This window comes from Trichechus manatus, unplaced genomic scaffold (genome assembly GCF_000243295.1).
Source record: "Trichechus manatus latirostris isolate Lorelei unplaced genomic scaffold, TriManLat1.0 scaffold00001, whole genome shotgun sequence".
Lineage (NCBI taxonomy): Eukaryota > Metazoa > Chordata > Mammalia > Sirenia > Trichechidae > Trichechus > Trichechus manatus.
In genome coordinates this window covers 9,930,034-9,948,835 of record NW_004443937.1, presented here as the reverse complement: position 1 = coordinate 9,948,835, position 18,802 = coordinate 9,930,034, and the positions used below count along the sequence as shown (strand labels likewise).

The 18,802-nt window shown below is 44.8% G+C and overlaps 1 protein-coding gene across 1 annotated transcript in view; it reads right to left on the bottom strand.

The window, feature by feature from the left end:
• IRAK2 (interleukin 1 receptor associated kinase 2) overlaps positions 1 to 18,152 on the bottom strand; it is a 73,389-nt gene extending 55,237 nt beyond the window's left edge. The window contains exons 1-2 of the mRNA XM_023738467.1: positions 18,024 to 18,152; positions 7,583 to 7,765 (exon numbers count right to left, since the gene is read on the bottom strand). Of these exons, the coding sequence (XP_023594235.1) occupies positions 7,583 to 7,765; positions 18,024 to 18,117 (277 nt within the window). The 5' untranslated portion in view covers positions 18,118 to 18,152. The remainder of the gene's footprint in view (positions 1 to 7,582; positions 7,766 to 18,023) is intronic.
• Positions 18,153 to 18,802: the final 650 nt, after the last annotated feature.

The following is an 18,802-nucleotide window of genomic DNA, read 5'->3' as shown; positions in this document are numbered from 1 at the left end:
AGAACTAAAACAATTTCCGAGGCCAACTCTTCAGACAGGGATTGGACTGGACTGTGGGACATAAAGTGATACTCGTGAGGAGTGTGCCTCATAGCTCAAGTAGATACAAGAGACTAAACGGGTAGCTTCTGTCCGGAGGTGAGATGGGAAGGCAGAGAGGGTTAGGAGCTGGTTGAATGGACTTGGGGAATCAGGAGTGGAAAGGAGGAGTGCGCTGTCACAGTAAGGGAAGAGCGATTAGGGTCACATAACAATGTATGTATAAATTTTTGCATGGGAGACTAACTTGAAATGTAAACTTCATTTAAACTACAACAATAAAAAAAATTTTAAAAGAAAGAGCTCAGCCTTCCAATCCAACTTATTCTTTCTGGTGGCCTCAAAGGCAAGCACATTAAATTAGGGGCAGAAGCAGGGCAGGCTGAGCATAGAGGCCAGTAAATCAAAGATCAAACATTTCAGGGTTAAGAACTAAAGACCTTTCTAGACTGGATCTTTGGCTGTGGTTACCACACGTAGAACTGATTAGAAGCCAAGAGATCAGAAGCTTCTAGTTTTTTGAGAAAATTGTATTGCCAAAGAAACCACAGGCCTGGTCTGCAAAAGCTTGTGATTATTTAACCCCTAAAGCTCCCCCTAGTCCCCAGAACTATATCAACAGGAAATGGGCTGTGAAAGCTGTATAGCTCTCAATAAGGGCTGACTGGCCCCAGTTTCCAATTCAGATGAGGCCACAGGGGATAATGGACAAGGAAGGACCACCCTTCCCGACCCAGAAGTCAGATAACCACAGATTAGAGCGGTGGTTCTTATACAACCAGATCAGAATTGCCTGAAGGGCTTGTTAAAACACAGATTGCTGGGCCCCATTCCCAGGGTTCCTGATTCAGTAGATGGGCTGGGGTCCCAGAATTTGCATTTCTAACAAGTTCCCAGTTCTGCGACTTCAGAGTCTGAGGAACACACTTTGAGAACCACTGAAGAAGAACCAGGGGCTGCCAGACAGGCTAAGCAAGGAACTTACTCTCCTGGCAGGGAAGGGCATTTTTACAATTCCCGCTCAACCAGATTTGTTGCCTGCCACAAGTCAGAGTTTTTATTGTGGCTTCCTGCTCCAATTCCACCAATGAATTTTAGGTGCGTTGGGGCTAGGGGAAACAGATAACTTTTCTTTGGTTGAGAGGTACTGCGCCTTTAGGAGCTGACAGAGAAAACTACACTTTACCCAGAGATCTTGGGCTTTGAGCTACAGTCCTAGTCAGTTGGTAGGACTTGAAGACTGTCTATTTTAGGAAAAGAGTGAGTATATTTTATGTGTGGGAAGACAGGTATATATGAATATTTGGGTGGCCAAAAAGGAAGGACTGGCAGAGACTGATAAATTGTCCCTCCGATCTTTATTCTCTCCTCTTCTAGAGTAATAAACGTTTTAGTTGTGTACATAATCTCCCAGCTAAAGAGTACATTTCCCAGCCTCCCTTGCAACTAGGTGTGATCATGTGACTAAGCTCTTGCCAACGGCCTGTGAGCAGAAGTTCCGTGTTCAACTTTCTGGTCATGCCCTTTAAAGAAAAGGAATATGCCCACCTGTTCTTTCCCTCTCTTCCCCTTCTTGCTGGCTCAGAGTAGCCATCTTAGATTTGAGTCGGAAGCCATGTGTCAAAGATGGCAGAGCAATAAAAAAGAAACAGTCTGCTCCTTGACACACGGCACAGCCAGCATATCAGCAGACAGAGGCTGCAGGAAACATGGTCTCCAGGGGAACTCCCTAATCCTGCCTTTCAGTTCAGGCATAACCTTCAGAAAGCCACAGTGAAATACATTACCCAGAGAGGTAACTCTCTGAGGAAGCCACTTCACATCTAGGACTTCTAGAGAGTGTGTTTTTCCAGTCGACAGGGCAATATTCTAGAGGACTTTTTATTTTTTTAAATTAAGATATTAGATAATTTTTTTGTGTCAAAGAAAATACTTATTTAAAATATTAATCTTACTTTAAAATATGGTCATATTTTTGCCTCTTCTTTATCACCCTTAGCGTGTTCTATATTTAGATTGTACATTTTAACTTCTTTATTCTTTATTCAAATCTATTTTTAGAGCTCTTTAAGAGGTGCTCGGCAGAAGTCACGTTCTCAAACCGCCAAGCAAGTTAAACGGTCTTAAGCACGTAAATGCAAAATAACTTTTAACTAACGGTAAAGCTTTACTCTTAGGGAAGGGAAAAAAGCTTTGACCTGTTGGCACACAGAAACTTAAGATGCTTCACACATGCCCTCTAGATTCATTCCCAAAAAGTGACAGGGGTTTATGGCACTTTTCTTTTCCTAATGAAAAAAACCAAGATACAGAAAAAGGAAGAGTTCTGCCCGAGGACTTAAAAAAATAGTAAAAACACAACCCGACTCCTGTGACAAAAGTACAACGAAGGGAACAGTGGATGTGGAAACAGGAGTTAATCTCTCTTCCTCCAGCAATTTTAATCAGCAAGGCTAAGGGGAAAAAAAGAGAGGTTTGGGGAACCAAAGGTAGCCTTTCACACCCCCAGAGAAGGTCAGAGGCAGTTAAAATAGGAAAGCATGAATCTGAGTAGAGATGCTCAGCAGAACAGAGGCTGACAGGCCAACGTCACAGGTATCACGAGGGTTTCCTGGAAGCTGAAAGACTGCATTAAGTAGGACTGATACAGTTGAAGTTCCCCTGTGAAAGGCCAAGAGTGACAGTCCTGGAACCAGAGGTATCTGCCCGGGTATGCCCTCCGTCTTTGTCGGGACAAGACTTGTGCCCTTGTGCAAGTCACTGAGCCATGCCTGGCCTGTTTCCTCGTTTGGGAATGGGGCTCCTTAGAGTATCCATCCACAAAGGCTGCTGGGAGCAGTCAAGCACTTAGCACAGAGCCTGGCATGTCAAAAGTACTCAGTGAGTGTTAGCTTAAAAAAACAAAAGCACCACACTGGCATGAGTGTATTTCTTTAAACTTGCACTATATTGTGTGTTGACATAGTTAACAAGTGGTAGAGATTAGTCAATAGTCAGGTTCTGACGTAAATGTGTGCCCAACAAAAAGGGCCTGTGACTCAGTCCCTGTCCCTGGTGCTTCTCTGCTTTCAAGCCTCAGGACAAACCTGCAACCTGTCAGCCCCCTCTGAAGGGCAAAACCAGGGTCTGGCCTGGCCCTGCCTTTCACCCCCAAAGTGGACTGGGCTTGCACCCCAGCCTCTCTCCTGACTGAACTAGATCCAGTGTTCTTCCTCTTCCCTTCAACACCCCTCCCTGCCTCCTGTTGAACTCATGAAGATTTTCTCATTAATGCTCTCAAAACAATGTAAGGCACAGGCTCTGGGAATGCAGAGAAGCCAAAGCCGGGTCAGTCACACCAACCACCGGGTTGGTCACACCAAACACGATGTGGTAAGCGCAGCATGGAGGGTCCAAGGCACCAGGGCTGCCTAGAGAGATCACTACTTAGAGTTCGAGGCGCACATACCATCCAGCCCAACACCTCATGGTACGAATGAGGGAACTGAGGCCTGGGAAAGGAAGGGGACTTGCCGGGGTCACACAACCAAAGGCTGCACCAGGCCTGGAATGCAGGCCTGCAGCCTCACCATGTCACTCTAAAACCACCTCAGGCCTCTCTGGCTGATCAGAGAGGAAGGATATGAGAAGAGGGTGGCTGTCTAATAGGACCCAGGAAAACCCTCTTTGGGCAGAAGGGCCAGGTGGGCTGAAAGGAGTTCAGGCCAGTTCCAGGGGAAGGGGAGGCTGTGAGCTGAGAAGGTCACCCCTCCCCAGTCTGAGGAGGAAGGGACTGAAGGCCTCATCTAGAGCTAGGAGTAGAGTGGGTGTTATGGATTGAATTGTGTTCCCCAAAAATTTGTGTTGTAAATCCTAACCCCTATACCTGTGGTGGAGCCCTGGTGGTGCAGTGCTTAAGAGCTCGGCTGCTAACCAAAAGGTGAAAAGTTCAAATCTACCAGCCACTCCTTGGAAACCCTATGGTTCAACTCTATCCTATAGGGTTGCTATAAGTCAGAACCGACTTGAAGGCAACAGGTTTGGTTTTGGTTATACCTGTGGTTATAATTCCATTTGGGAATGGGTTTTTTGTTATGTTAATGAGACAGAATTAGTGTAGGGTGTTTCTTCAGTCAATCTCTTTTGAGATATAAAAGGAACAGAGTAAGAAAGGAAGCAAAGAACCAGAGATGGGGGGAGAGAGACAGCATGCCACATGAACATCACAGTTCTACTCTGTCCTATAGGGGTGTTATGAATTGGAATCTCCTCAATGGCAGTGGGATGGGGAGAGTATCATGAAGAACTCCTGGGTGGCACAAATGGTTAAGCACTGAACTACTCACCAAAGCTTGGCAGTTCAAACCCACCCAGAGGCATCTTGGAAGACAGGCCTGGTGATCTACTTTCAAAAGGTCACAGCCTTGAAAACTCTACGGAATAGTTCTACACTGACACACGTGGGGTCACCATGAGTCAGAATCCACTTGAGAGCAACTGGTAGGAGTCTCATAATAGAGTGTCACCCCCACTATGGGCCGTGTCTTCCCCATTACCTGCCCCAGACCTGACATCCTGCCACCAGAGGAACTCTCCTCCATCCGATAAGACCAGGTGTGCAGCAGCCCTGTGCCCCCTGTACACCCTACATACTGGAGAGTCTCTTGGTGGGTGAATGACAGGACATGGCTGCCTTGCTTAATCTGTTCCTTTTATATCTCCGGCGCCCAGTCCAGTCTGCCCATGCAGCTCATGGTGCCCTGAAAGGCAGGACTTGGTCTGCTGCTCTCGATCCACCACCTGCAGGCTCATCCCAGTGTACCCTGCTCTCAGGTTCTATCTCTGCAGGTGGAGCCCTCTCAGCCCCCACCCCTCAGCTTCTTGCTCTAGGTCCCATCACCCTCCTCTGGAAGCCCTCGCTGATTCCAGTAGGCTGGACGTACAGTCAGGCAGGTGCTCCTGGTGTCTGATGGTTCAGCCAGGTTACTCCCAGCTCAGGAGCCCCAGATAGGACAAGGAGGGCCCACTCAGGTCTCACTCAGGGGGCTCTGCATGCCCTGTTCTCTCCCCCCCACCACACCCACTTTCTTCTAGTTTCTTGAACACCCATGCTGCTCCCTCTCCCCTAGGCTCTCTTGCCCCAACTTGCTCCTCAAGTCCCACTTCCTCAGACTGGCCTTCCTTAACCACCCTGTCTCAGGAGGCTCCCCTACCTGGTCACTGTATCCTATCAGCCCGTTTCTTTAACTGGTATATTTATTGTACTCGTTTTCCTGTAGACTGACTGTCTCCTCACAACACAATGCAACTCCACGAGGTCAGGGACCTGTCGCTTTGTGGCCACTGTACTTCCAGAAACTGGAACAGTGCCAGGCACTGGGCAGGGGCTCAGTAAGTACCTGTTAAAAGACTGGCCCCTGGCCCCACACTGAAGGGGTCTCTTTGGGGATGTGAGCAGGGACTTCTGCTGAGCCTGGCTGAGTGCCAGGCAATTGACATACTCCATTCCTTCAACTTCCATAGCCACCTTTCAAGGTACAGAGGTACAGTCAATCCTCATTATTTGCATATTACCTACTTACAACCCCCATGTGTCTGTCAGTTTGTCATACTGTGGGGGTTGTCAAATCTGTCTTGGAAGAAGTACAACCAGAATGCTCCTTAGAAGCAAAGATGGTGAGACTACATCTCACGTACTTTGGACGTGTAATCAGGAGGGATCAGTCCCTGGAGAAGGACGTCATGCTTGGTAAAGTAGAAGGTCAGCGAAAAAGAGGAAGACCCTCAAGGAGATGGATTGACATAGTGGCTGCAACAATGAGCTCAAGCATAACAACGATTGTGAGGATGGCGCAGGACCAGGCAGGGTTTCCTTCTCTTGTACATAGGGTTGCTATGAGTCAGCACCGACTTGACAGCACCTAACAACAACATACTTACAAAGTCACCTACCCCCTAAAGTTTAACTGTAACCCCAAAATCAATACTCATGACGTTCTTGCAGTCATTCACAAACGTGTACAGAGCAGCGAAAAATTTGAGTCACCCAAGTACATGTTCCCGGCTGAGGTTGAACAAGCCATGTTTGTTGCATTTTTGTTGGTGATTTTGTGTTTAAAATGGCCCCCAAGTGTACTGCTGAAGTGCTGTCTTGTGTTCCTAAGTGCAAGAAGGCTATGATGTGCTTTATGGAGAAAATACGCGTGTCAGATAAATTTGGTTCAGACATGAGCTATACTGCTGTTGGCCATGAGTTCAATGTTAATGGATCAACAATATATATTAAATAAGGTGTGTTTAAATATACACACACGTAAAGCAAGGCCATGTATTGTTCAGTTGATGAAAATGTTGTGACCAGAGGCTTGCAGGACCCTAAGCCTGTATTTCCCCTAAGAGCAATGACTTAACATGTAATTAGTATTTGCTAATTAACTGTTTGCAGTGACTTTATAGTGAATAATGAGAATGTATAGTATTATTGCCTGTTAAATACTTTCCCACCATGATCATATGCTCTTGTATAAGGGTAATTTGGCAATATTAATAAAAATAGAAAATATACAAAATATCAACCTAGCAATTCCAGTGCTAAAATGTCATCCTACAGCTATACTCACATATGTACCAAAAAAAAAACAGGTATGTATGTCCAAGAGTGTGCATCACACTACTGTATAAAACAGAAAAATGCGAGAAGTAACCTAAACACAACGGGGGATAAGTTAAACAAATCACGGTATATCTGTCAAAGGAATGCAACGTGACATGTGCTGATATGAAACATCTCCAAGAGCTAATGTTAGGTGAAAAAAAAAAGGTACACAACAGCATGGATAGTGTGCTACTATTTGTATTAAAAAGGGGTTGTGAATACATATGTATATACCTGCCTATGCATGAAAAAGTTTGCTGGGTAGAGCAAATGGTTTGCACTCCACTACTAATCTAAAGGTTGACAGTTCAAACCCACCCAGTGGCACCACAGAAGAAAGGCCTGGAGATCTGCCTCTGTAATGATTACAGCCAAGAAAACCCTATGGGACAGTTCTACTCTGTAACACATGGGGTTGCCATGAGTCGGAATTGACTCGATGCAATGGATTGGTTTTTATTTCTTTTTTTAATCCATGCATAGTAATATAGACAAGCAACTGTTAACAGTGGTTATTTCTTGGGACATAAAGTGGGGAACTAGGGTGAAGGCGTAAATCATTTTTACTGTATACTTTTTAAATTTTTTAGGTTATAACTTTTTATTTATTGAATATTTGAATAGATAACCAAAATGTAAAAGGAACAAAAGGATTTATAATAAAGTTTCCCTCCAACACCTTATTCCTTGTCCACTAATTCCTCTTCCCAGAGGTAACCACTGTCACCAGATTCAATGTTGGATAGCAAACCCTTTCATTAAAATAAAAATGCAAATAAAAGATTAAAAAAAGTTTTAAGGCAGGCCAGAAAGTGCAGCTTATGTTGAAACTGTGCTCAGGAGCCATGATTAAGTACAGATGCTCCAGACCAGAGCCACGCCTGGGCCCAGGCCACCCTGGCTACTCACAGTTGAGGATGATCTGGGCGGCACGGTAGAGCTGCAGGCGGTGTAGGAGGTCCACGAGCTGCTGGACGGTGGCCTGCCGCATGCCCCACCACCACAGCAGCTCCCGGGTGATGCTAACGCCCTGCACCCGCTCCATGGACTTGATCTTCCGCAGCTGGGTCAGGTCCGTGATCACGTAGGAAGCTGGAGGGTGAGTGAGAGGATTCTGCTTAGGGTTGAAAGGCAATCCTTCCACAGAGAGGGCCACCCCATTAGCTGGGCTGCGTCCCTGACATCTGCCCCACCCGCCCCTCACCACACATGAAATGCCACCATGTGTTAGGGCCCACAGGCGGCCCATGTTATAATGCTGATTCTATTTATACCCATGAGGACCAGCACATCAACACTCGAACATCAGTATGAACTGAGCCGTCTCACAAGACTTGGGAGAAAGGCCACTGGACTAGAAGGTCAGGGGCCTTGAGTTTTAGCTGCTTATTTGCTTGGACAAATCACTTCATTAGTGTGAGCCTCAGTTTCCTCAACTGTTTAACAGGAGGGCGATAGAATTTGGTTTGCCTCCCCTGCTGGAATGGAATAGTAGGCAGGGAGTTTATCTCTTTCATTCACTATTGTATCTCCACTACACCGAACAGTGAGGAGGCAGTGGTGGTTCAGTGATAGAATTCCTGAGTTCAATTCCTGGCCAATGCACCTCACGCGCAGCCGCCACCTGTCTGTCAGTGAAGGCCTGTGTGTTGCTATGATTCTGAACAGGTTTCAGCAGAGCTTCCAGACTAGGATGGACTAGGAAGAAAGGTCTGGTGATCTGCTTCTGGATATCAGCTAATGAAAACCCTATGGATCACAATGGTTCGATACACAACTGATCATGAGGATGGCGCGGTACTAGGCAGCATTTTGTTTCATTGTACGTGGGGTTGCCATAAGTCAAGGGCCAACACAACCGCAGTTAACAACGATAAAAACAGCACAGAACAGGACCTGGCACAGAGTGGTGGGCAGGGCTGGGACTAGGGTAAGGCAAGTGGCGCACTTAGGGTGCAAAATTTAAGGAGGCACTCACTCACAGGGCTGATCCTGCATGTGTACGACCCTGAGAGTAAGTGCCTCCCTAAATCTTGTGCCCCAGGTGTCTCACTAGCTTCACCGTAGTCCCAGCCCTAGTGGGGGAACTCAATAAACATATGACAAATCAATGAATGGACCCATTCCATACCCTCCTGTCAGAGATTGAATTGTGTCCCCCAGAAAATGTGTGTAGCAAGTTGGCTAGGTCACGATTCCCAGTGTTGTATGATTGTGTAATCTGATGTGATTTCCTTATGTGTTGTAAACTCTATCACTATGATGAGGTTGTATGTGATCTCCTTATGTGCTGTAAATTCTATCACTGTGATGAGGTTATACTGATGAGGTTTACAAGATTAGATCGTGTCTTAATGCAATCTCTTTTGAGATATAAAAGAGAGAAGCGAACAGAGACACATGGGAACCTCATACCACCAAGAAAGCAGTGCCAGGAGCAGAGTGTGTCCTTTGGACTTGAGGTTCCTGAGCAGAGAAGCTCCTAGACCAAGGTAAGACTGATGACACGGACCTTCCTCCAGAGCCGATAGAGAAAGCATTCCCCTGGTGCTGAAACCCTGAATTTGGACTTGTAGCCTCCACTTGTGGTATTTCTGTTAGAGCAGCACTAGATGACTGAGACACCTCCTAACAGAAATGTTGTAAGGATCAAGAGCCCACAGATCTTAAAGTATTTTGCCAACTCTTAAGTATGGTACAAAAGCAGGGGGCTAATGTTGGCAATAATAAGAATAATACATTCCTTCTTTCCATTTCTTAAGATAAAATTAATGTCTGTTCACTAAAGTAAGCTTGGAAAATAAAAGGGGAAACAAACAAATTACACAGAGTCCCCCCATCCTCACGTGGCCAGTAGGGTACCTTCTCTTCCCAAAAAGTTCCCCCTCCACATAGGTATGGTTTGGGATGTTATTGCTGCCAGCTTACAAGATTTTGCATCCTGTTTTTATTTATTAACATTATACCTAACCATTTTCCCAGTTGTTATGAGCTCTCCATATACAGTATTTTTAATGGTCATATAGTATTCCCCAGAGTTTACTCAAGTGAGGGGGACATTGTTTTTAAACTAGGAATAAAATACTCAAGCTTCAGTCCCAGGATTTCAGAAATCATGGGGCAGGAATCTACATGAACATCAAGTTATTTGTTCATTCATTCATTCTACAAATACTTATGGAGTCCCTGCTGTGTGCCAGGCCTGTGACACCTCTGGTGATGCTGTGGGAGTAAACCAAAACCTCAAGGAGGTTTCTGTTTGGGAAATACAAGCTGTTATGGATTGAATTATGTCCTCTAAAAATGTGTTGGAATCCTAACCCCTATACTTGTGAATGTAATTCCATTTAGAAATAGGGCTTTCTTTGTTACATTAACAAGGCCATGTCTGTATGCTGTGTCCTAAACCTAATCAATTTTGAGATATAAAAAGAGCAGATTAAACACAGAAGCAAGCAAGCAAGCACAAAAGGGAGAAAGATAGATCCACGTGGAGATATCCAAGGAACCAAGGAAGGCTAAGAGGAACACTAGAGAAGCTGAGACAAGGATTTTCCCTCAGAGTGGACAGAGAGCCTTCCTCTAGAGCCAGTGCCCTGAATTCATACTTCTAGTCTCCTGAACTGTGAGAAATTTCTGTTCATTAAAGCCATTCACTTGTGGCATTTCTGTTACAGCAGCACTAAGAAACTAAGAGACAAGCAGAGGTCGACTGAGAAGGGGGAGGGGAGGTAAGAAACTAAGCCCAACACCACAATGTGACAGGCCTTGAATGCTGAGCTATGGTGTTTGGACTTGACCTTAAGAACAATGGGGACCCTGGAGACCTCAGAGCCAGGTAGTCATGAGGTCAGATTGCACACCTTCTCCCCTCTGCATGGAATGGGTTGGGGGGCAGGGCGACAGCCTCCTGCAGAGAGAGAGCCTCCAGAAGAAGTGATCTGTTAAGGATGGAAAGTTCCAGAGTTGCAACTTTAGTCACTGGAAATCCCAGGCCAGATTCCTAATCAGTGGGAAGTGATGTCAGCAGGGTCAGGGGCTGCTTCCAGCAGTGGAGAGAAAAGAGCTGAGGGAAGAGGAAGCTCTTGGAGATCCACACACCTCCTGCCCTTCGGAGGCAACATAATGTAATGGAAAAAACAGAAGTTCAGGGCTGCCACATGCAGCCAGCAGCCCGGCCCTCTCTGGTTGCACGTTCCTCACAGGTGACACAGGAGAAATAAGAATTATACTCTAAGGTGCCTTCCAGTTCAGACATCTTAGCTCCATGAAAGTGACATATGTCTAAGGTACTGGTCTATCTGCATTTAACCAGACCCTTAAAACAGGGTCAAGACAAGATAGAGATCTTGGGGAGATGAGGCCTGTTACCTAAGCAAGTCATTGGGGTCCCTGCTAAAACCACAGCTTTTCTTTCAATACACATTAGTAGAACCTGGTCACTGTGAGCCATTTGAGAAAAAAAAGAAAGTCAAAGTCTCCCATGGTCATCCCAACTTGGAAGACCCAGAGAAAACCACTGGTTACATTTTTTGTCTCATCTTCCAGACTTTTTTCCTATAGATATAAGAATACATGCTCATGTTGGTGGTATACTACAGTGGTGGCTCAGAGCCTAGACTTTGAATTCAGAGGCCTGGGTTCAAATCTTTCCTCTGCCACCTACTTGCTGTCAGTTTGGGAAGGCCCTTCACCTCTTCCTATAAAATGAGAATAACAACAGCACCTACCACAGAAGTTGTGGTGAGGATTAAATTAGCTAACATGTATAGAAACACCTGGAAAAGTGCTTGGCACATAGTAAACACTATATTAAAGTGTTAGCTATAATTGTCACATTATATACCCTCTATAAAAACCTGTTTTTATCCCTGCGATGGTTAGTCTTATGAGTAAACTTGGCTAGGCAATAGTACCAGTTATTTAATCAAACACCAATCTAGGTGGTGCTGTGAAGGTATTTTGTAGATGTGGTTAACATTGACAGTCAGTTGACTCTAAGTAAAGGAAATTACTTTAAAAAATGTGGGTGAGCCTCACCCAATCAGTTGAAGGCCTTAAGAGCAAAATATGAGGTTTCCCGGAAAAGAAATTCTGCCTCAAGACTGTAACACAGGAGGGACAGGGGCAGAAGGGAGAGGAGGTGACTGCAGCATAAAATCCTGCCTGACAAGACAGGACACCGAAAGGAACGCAGGAATAGAGGACAACTAGGGTCACTACTATAGCATAGACAATCCTGCAACAATAGTATTAACAAACAATAATTTACGAATGGATACATAGACAGATAGATATGCCAAGAGGTGAGGGAGGGTGTAAAGGAGCATACCCACCGGCAGATGCAGGTTTGGTGGTGGAAATTTCTAAATATGTGACTGTAGGTTCTCCTTATATATTAATATAGACAATAGAGCACACAAGTGGCACAGTCAGGGAAACCTCTTAGACATAATTAAACACCTCATGGGATGAAGTTCCCAGGCTCGAAGGCAAAGGACCATAGACTCAAGGGACAACATAGTTCTTAAAGGCAATGTTCTACATTTTACTTTGGTGAATAGCGTCTAGGGTCTTAAAAGCCTATGAACAGCCATCTAAGAGACAGCTTTTGGTCTCTTCCAGTCCAGAGCTAAAGAGAGTGAAAAAAAAAAAACAAAGACTCAAGGGAGCAATCAGTCCAAAGGACTAATGGACCACATGAACCACAGCCTACACGACCTAGAGACCAGAAGAATTAGATGGTGCCCGGCTACCACTATTGACTGCTCTGACTGGGATTAGAACAGAGGGTCCCAGAAAAAGCAGGAGAAAAATGTAGAACAAAAGATCAAATTCACAAAAAGACCAGACTTACTGGTCTGACAAAGAATGAAGGAACCCCCAAGACTATGGCCCTAAGATACCCTTCTGACCTGGAAATGAAGCTGTTCCTGGAAACCACCTTCCAGCCAAACAATAGACAAGCCCAAAAAATAAACAACAATACCCGAAAGGGTTGTACTTTAAGCAAAGATAAGAAGGCAAGAAGGGTAGAAAATCAGGGCTAAAGGAAATGGGGAACCCAGGGCGGAAATGGGGAGAATGCTGACACACATTGTGGGGAACGACACCAAGGCCATGTGTACAAACTATCGAATGTGAAACCAATTTGCTCTGTAAACTTTCACCAAATGCACAACTGAAAAAAAAAAATCCTGCCTGAGTTTCTAGACCGCCAGCCTGCCCGTACAGCCACATAAACCAATTCGTTAAAATAAATCTCTATATATGTATACATGTCCTACTGGTTCTGTTCCTCTGGAGAACCCAGACTGATAGAATCCCCTATAGCTAAAAACTACCCAGGAACCATCACTCCAAGTCTGACTTCTTGAATCCTGCAGGAGTTCACATGACTTAACAGAAAAGCTTGTCTATCTTCAAAGACCTCCAGAGCAGAGATGGCACAGTCTCCTGAGGTGACCTATCCTACGGTCAGATGTCCCTTCTCCAGACTAATCTGACTCCTCCCTGGCTGAGAGAATGGGAAAGTGCTATGGGCCTTCACAACCGTATGTCCCCTAAGCCTCTCAGCTACCCTGTGACGGTGGTATTACCCTCCCCATCTTAGAGATGAGGAAACTCAAGGCTCAGAAAGAGGCAGTCACTTGCCTAAAGTCACACAGCTGGCCAGGGACAAAGCAGGGCTGTGCACATAGCCCGGCAGTGCACCAGTGAGCAAGATGAGGCATCGTCCAACATAGGAACCCTGCCCCTGGCTCCTCTGGACACACCTGGTGAGTGACGCTGAAAGAAATCCATTGTACAAGAGCTCAGACAGACTCCAAAACTATTTTCCTCAAGGGCAAAAATGGATGCAGCTGCAGCATAAGGAAATAAACAGGAGGCAGCCACATGATCTGACAATTGTCAAATCCAAAGACCATGCATATTAAGTCATTCGTTCATTCATTTATTCTGTAAGTATTTATGGAGCACCTACTGTGCACCAGGCCTGTGACATGTTCTGGTGATGGTGTGGTGTGTGACTTTCTGAATCACTTTAAAGGTCTTCCCCCAACCTCCCCAGTAACACAATCAGCTCTGAGGAACCATCTTTTTATAAAATGACTCCCAGAAGCCAAGATATTTTAGGACTGGAAGACAACAGCAACCACTCGTTCTGCTGGAGTGGAAACCAGAGGCACAGATGGCCCCCATTCACTGAACCACTCAACAGAAAGAGTGGGCAGACCACGGCTCAAAGCCATCTCCATGGGGTGAAAAGCAGCCACACTCCGCAGTCCTCACATCCTATGTCCTTCAGCTCATCCCTCATTCAGATGGTCACTGAGCACCTGCCCCCTTGCTAGGTGCTGTCCTAGGCTCTGGGAATACAGGCGTGAACTAGCCAGGTGAGGTCCCTGCCCTAGGGCGCTGACATTCTTTGGGGAGAAACCAAACCAAACCCATTGCCAGGGAGTTGATTCCAACTCATAGCGACACTTTCGGGCAGAGTAGAACTACCCCACAGGGTTTCCAAGGCTGCGAATCTTTACAGAAGCAGACTGCCACATCTTTCTCCCACAGAATGTCTGGTGGGTTCAAACCACCAACCTTTCAGTTAGCAGCCGAGCACTTAACCACTTGCACCACCAGGGCTCCTTTCTATGAGGAGAGACAGACATAAACAAATAATAAACAAGGTAAAGTCAAAGCAAGGTAAGTGGAATGAAGGAAGTAAAAGCCAATAGAGAGTAATGGGGGGAGGGGAGGGGCAAGGACAGCCTTGTGAAAGAGGTGACATGAACTAAAGAACTACGTGATCAGCAGAATCGTAGCCCCCAAAGATGTCCTCATCCTAAACCCCAAAACCTGTGAATACGTTACCTTACATGGCAAGGGGGCTTTGCAGAGGTGATTAAGTTAAGGATCTTGAGATGAGGAGATGTCCTGGATTATCTGATGGGCCCAATGTCATCACAAGAGTTCTTGTAAGAGCAAGGCAGAAGGTCAGAGTTAGAGATGTGATGACAGAAGCAGAGATCAAAGAGCGAGTGAGATTTGAAAATGCTATACCATTGGCTTTAAGAGGGAGGAATGAGCCACAGGCCAAGAAAAACAGGAGACCTCTAGAAGGTGGAAACAAGAAAACAGATTTTCGCCTAGAGCCTCCGGAAGGAACGCGGCCCTACCAACACCATGAATTTAGCCCAGTGAGACCAACTTCGAATTTCTAACCTCTAGAACTGTAAGACAATAAATACGCATTATGTTAAGCCGCTGAAGCTGTGGTAATTTGTTAGAGCAGCAATAGAAAACTAATACAGACTAGTCAACCATGGGAAATATAGAGGGAAGAGGCAGAGGAAGCAGCAAATACAAAGACCTTTAGTCTGGAACAAGGAGGCCAGCGTAACTAGAGCGAGGCGAGTGAGAGGGGGTGTGGAAGGAAAGGAGGTACACTTGTTGGTGAGGATGTAGAGAAACTGGAAATCTCATACTCTGCTAGTAAGAATGTAAAATGGTGCAACCGGTTTGGAAAACAGTCTGGCAATTCTTCAAAATGTTAAACATAACAGTCACCATGTGACTCAGCTATTCTACTCCTAAACTATATACTCAAAAGAAATGAAAACATATGTCCACACAAAGACTTGTACATGGATGGTCCTAGCAGCATTATTCCCAATAACCAAAATGTCCATCAACTGATGAATGGATAAACAAAATGTGATATATCCATATAACAGATTATTACAGGGTCACAAAAAGGAATGAAGTTCTGATACATGCTACAGCATGGATGAATCTTGGAAATACTATGCTAAATGAAAGAAGCCACACACAAAAGGCCACATAGTGTATGATTCCAGAATAGGCAATTCCATAGAGACAGAAAGTAGATTATGGGTTGCCTAGGGATAAAACGGGATGGAGGGCTTAGGGGGTGATGGCTAAGGCGTATGGGGTTTCATTTTGGGGTAATGAAAATATTCTAAAATTAACTGTGGCAATGGATGCACAACTCTGTAAATATACTGAAAAAAAGTAGAATTGTACACTTTAAATGGGTGAATAGTATATGTGAATTATATCTCAATAAAGCTGTTTTGAAAAAAGTTACAGGTGTGCCTTTTAAACTAATTTCGTAGAAACAGAAGTTGTTCTGGCATTCACAATTGAGGGCAAGGCCAACATAGAAAAAAAATAGAGGGAGGTCTACTCACAAAGCTTGTCCACTGTCCAGGAAATATTCAAAGTGGTTAAGTCACAAATCATCCAACCAATGGAACACAGTGCAGTCTTGAAAAGCAGGCGGTAATATATTCTCATATGTGCCCTGACTCTCTGGAAGAAGCGACAGCCTCCAGGGAGGGGAATCTGGGATGCTGAGGACCAGGGAGGGGAAAGAGGCTTACCTTCCTCTCTATCCCATTACATCATTTAACCTAGTGCATATATTACTTTTTCAATTAAAAATAGTTAATAAAGATACACACTGAAAATAACGTAAGTCCATGTTGTTAAAGAATATTGCTTAGAAGGAAAAGTCACTGCCAGGGGGCACTGAGTTTCTGTTAAAGGTGACAGAAAATTTTGAAACGTATAGTGGTGATGGTTGCACAACATGATAAACAAAATTAATGTCTCTAAATTGTACACGTAAAAATGCTGAAATGGCAAATGTTTTGTTAAATATGTTTGTACAGTTTTAAAAAATAATATTGTTTGGCAAGGGAAAATAACTGTGATACATTTTAAGTGAAAAAAGCAAGCTATGAGATAGAATGGACAAAATGATAAGATTTTTGAAAAATACATACACATAAATAAATATGTTTAGGGAAAAAAGGCAAGAAGGCATACGATACCTAGCACTTTGCCTGGCACATGGTAAGAAGCCAACAAATGTCAGCTGCAACTATTATTATTAGCATCCATATATTAAGAATGGTTATCCCTGCGTGGTAGAATTTGAACTAATCCTTTTTCCTCCACAGTATTTTGCAATAAACATGTACTACTTTTGTTAAAAAACCCATTGCCAACGAGTCATTCCGACTCATAGTGACCCTATAGAACAGAGTAGAACTGCCCCATAGAGTTTCCAAGGAGCGCCTAGTGGATTCGAACTGCCGACCTTTTAGTTAGCAGCCATAGATCTTAACTACTACGCCACCAGGGTTTCCATTACTTTTGTTATTGGGTTAAAATAAGGTTTCTCAACCTCAGCACTACTGACACTTTGGGCTGGATAATTCTTTGTTGGGGGGGTTGTCCTGTGCATTGTAGAATGTTTAGTAGCCCTGGCCTCCGCTCACAGCATCTCTCAATTTGTGACAACCAAAAAGTTCTCTGAACTTTGGCAAATGTCCCCTAAAGGGCAAATTACTCCCAGTTGAAAACTACTGGGTTAAAATATATATTTCTTGCTCAAACTAGATGGATAACACATACATGTTCATTTTATTAGTATTATTATTTCAACTGTACTTATATATTGTATACTCTTTCTATGAATGATATATTTCATAATTTAAATTTTTAATAAATATATATACATTATTTAAAAAATAAAAATGGCATCAGTTACACTGACTTAAAACTAAGCATAATAAGTAACACTTCCTAATTACTTATGTGACTATCTAACACGTGTTTAGGTGCTTTTTTATGCAATATTTTTATTCCTCACAACATTATAAGAAAACGTAATTATCATCTCCAGTTTACAGATGAAGAAATTGAGGCTCAAACGAGGTTAAGAAACTTGCCCAAAGCCACCAGCTGGTAGGTGGTGGAAACTGGAATGCAGATCTCTGCTTAGGGACCCGAGGACCACACAGGAAGCCTCCCCCTAGATGCCAAGGTCACCTGCTCATTCCTCTCAGCCAAACAGCAACGGGGTGGTGGGACTCAAAAGGTTACAATGTACTGTGTCCTGATGGAGCCAGACCTCGGGGTTCAAATGCCACTGTGCCACTTAGCATCGGGTTAAATGAGATTATACATGTAAAGGCTAGAACAGAGCCTTACGCACAGTAACTGTTAATAGCTATTCTCATGGGAATAAGTTTTACAGTCCAGAGAACAGCAAAGTAGATAGAGGTGGTCATTAGAGACAGCTGGGAGCAGCTGCCAACAGAAATCTTAGCGCCAGAGGACCTGAGGGATCACAGAACACCTTCCGGATAATCAAACTGAGGTTCAGAGAGGGGAGAGGCGCCTGCCTAGGTCCCACAGAGAGTCCGGTCCAGAAACTTCAGCACATACAGCCCTCAGATGAGGATCCACTTAACTAGTGTCCCCGAGGCAGCTTATGGCGGGATGCTAGGACGACCGCTCCCACCCGGTCCCCACTCACCGAACTGCATCCAGTCCCACTCGCTGAGGGTGTCCATGTTGCGGCACAGGTCGTCCAGCACCCAGGAGGGCAGCTGGTAGATGTAGCAGGACATGGCCAGGTTGCGACCGGCCGGCGGCGGGGCGGACGAACAAATGAACCAGATCGGCCAGACTCCGCTTCTCTACAAGGGGCGGGCCGTTCCCCCCAGCTGGCGGCCGGCCGGAGAGTGGGCGGGGCTGCGCGGCGGGCCCTACTGCCTCCTGGCGGCCACAAGAGGCAGGACGCGACCCTACCGGCTTGCCCTGAGCAGGTGGCGATCCAAGGACCGTCGGAGCTGGGAGGGGAAAATGAGGCCCAAAAGAGGGGAAAGAACTAGAGTGTTTAAAGTCACACGGGAATTCAGTGGCAGTCGCAGATGACCTTCTGACTCCATTTCCAGTGCATCCTGCACTACACCACATATAATTCACTCACCAAATATTTTATTGAATACCTACCATATGCCAGGCACTGTCCTAAGTTTGGGACACATAAAAAGAAAGCCTATAACAGTCCTTGATTTCACAGGACTTACAATCTAGGTGTGTGTTGGGGAGGACACTAGAAATAAATGATAAAGATACTGAATAAGTAGATTACATACTGTGTTAAAAGGTAATAAATGAGATGGAAACAACCCAAGTGTCCATCAACAAATTTCTGGACAAACAAAATGTGGTACATCCATACAATGAAATATTACTCAGCCACAAAGAGAAATGAAGTTCTAATACATGCTACAACATGGATGAACCTTG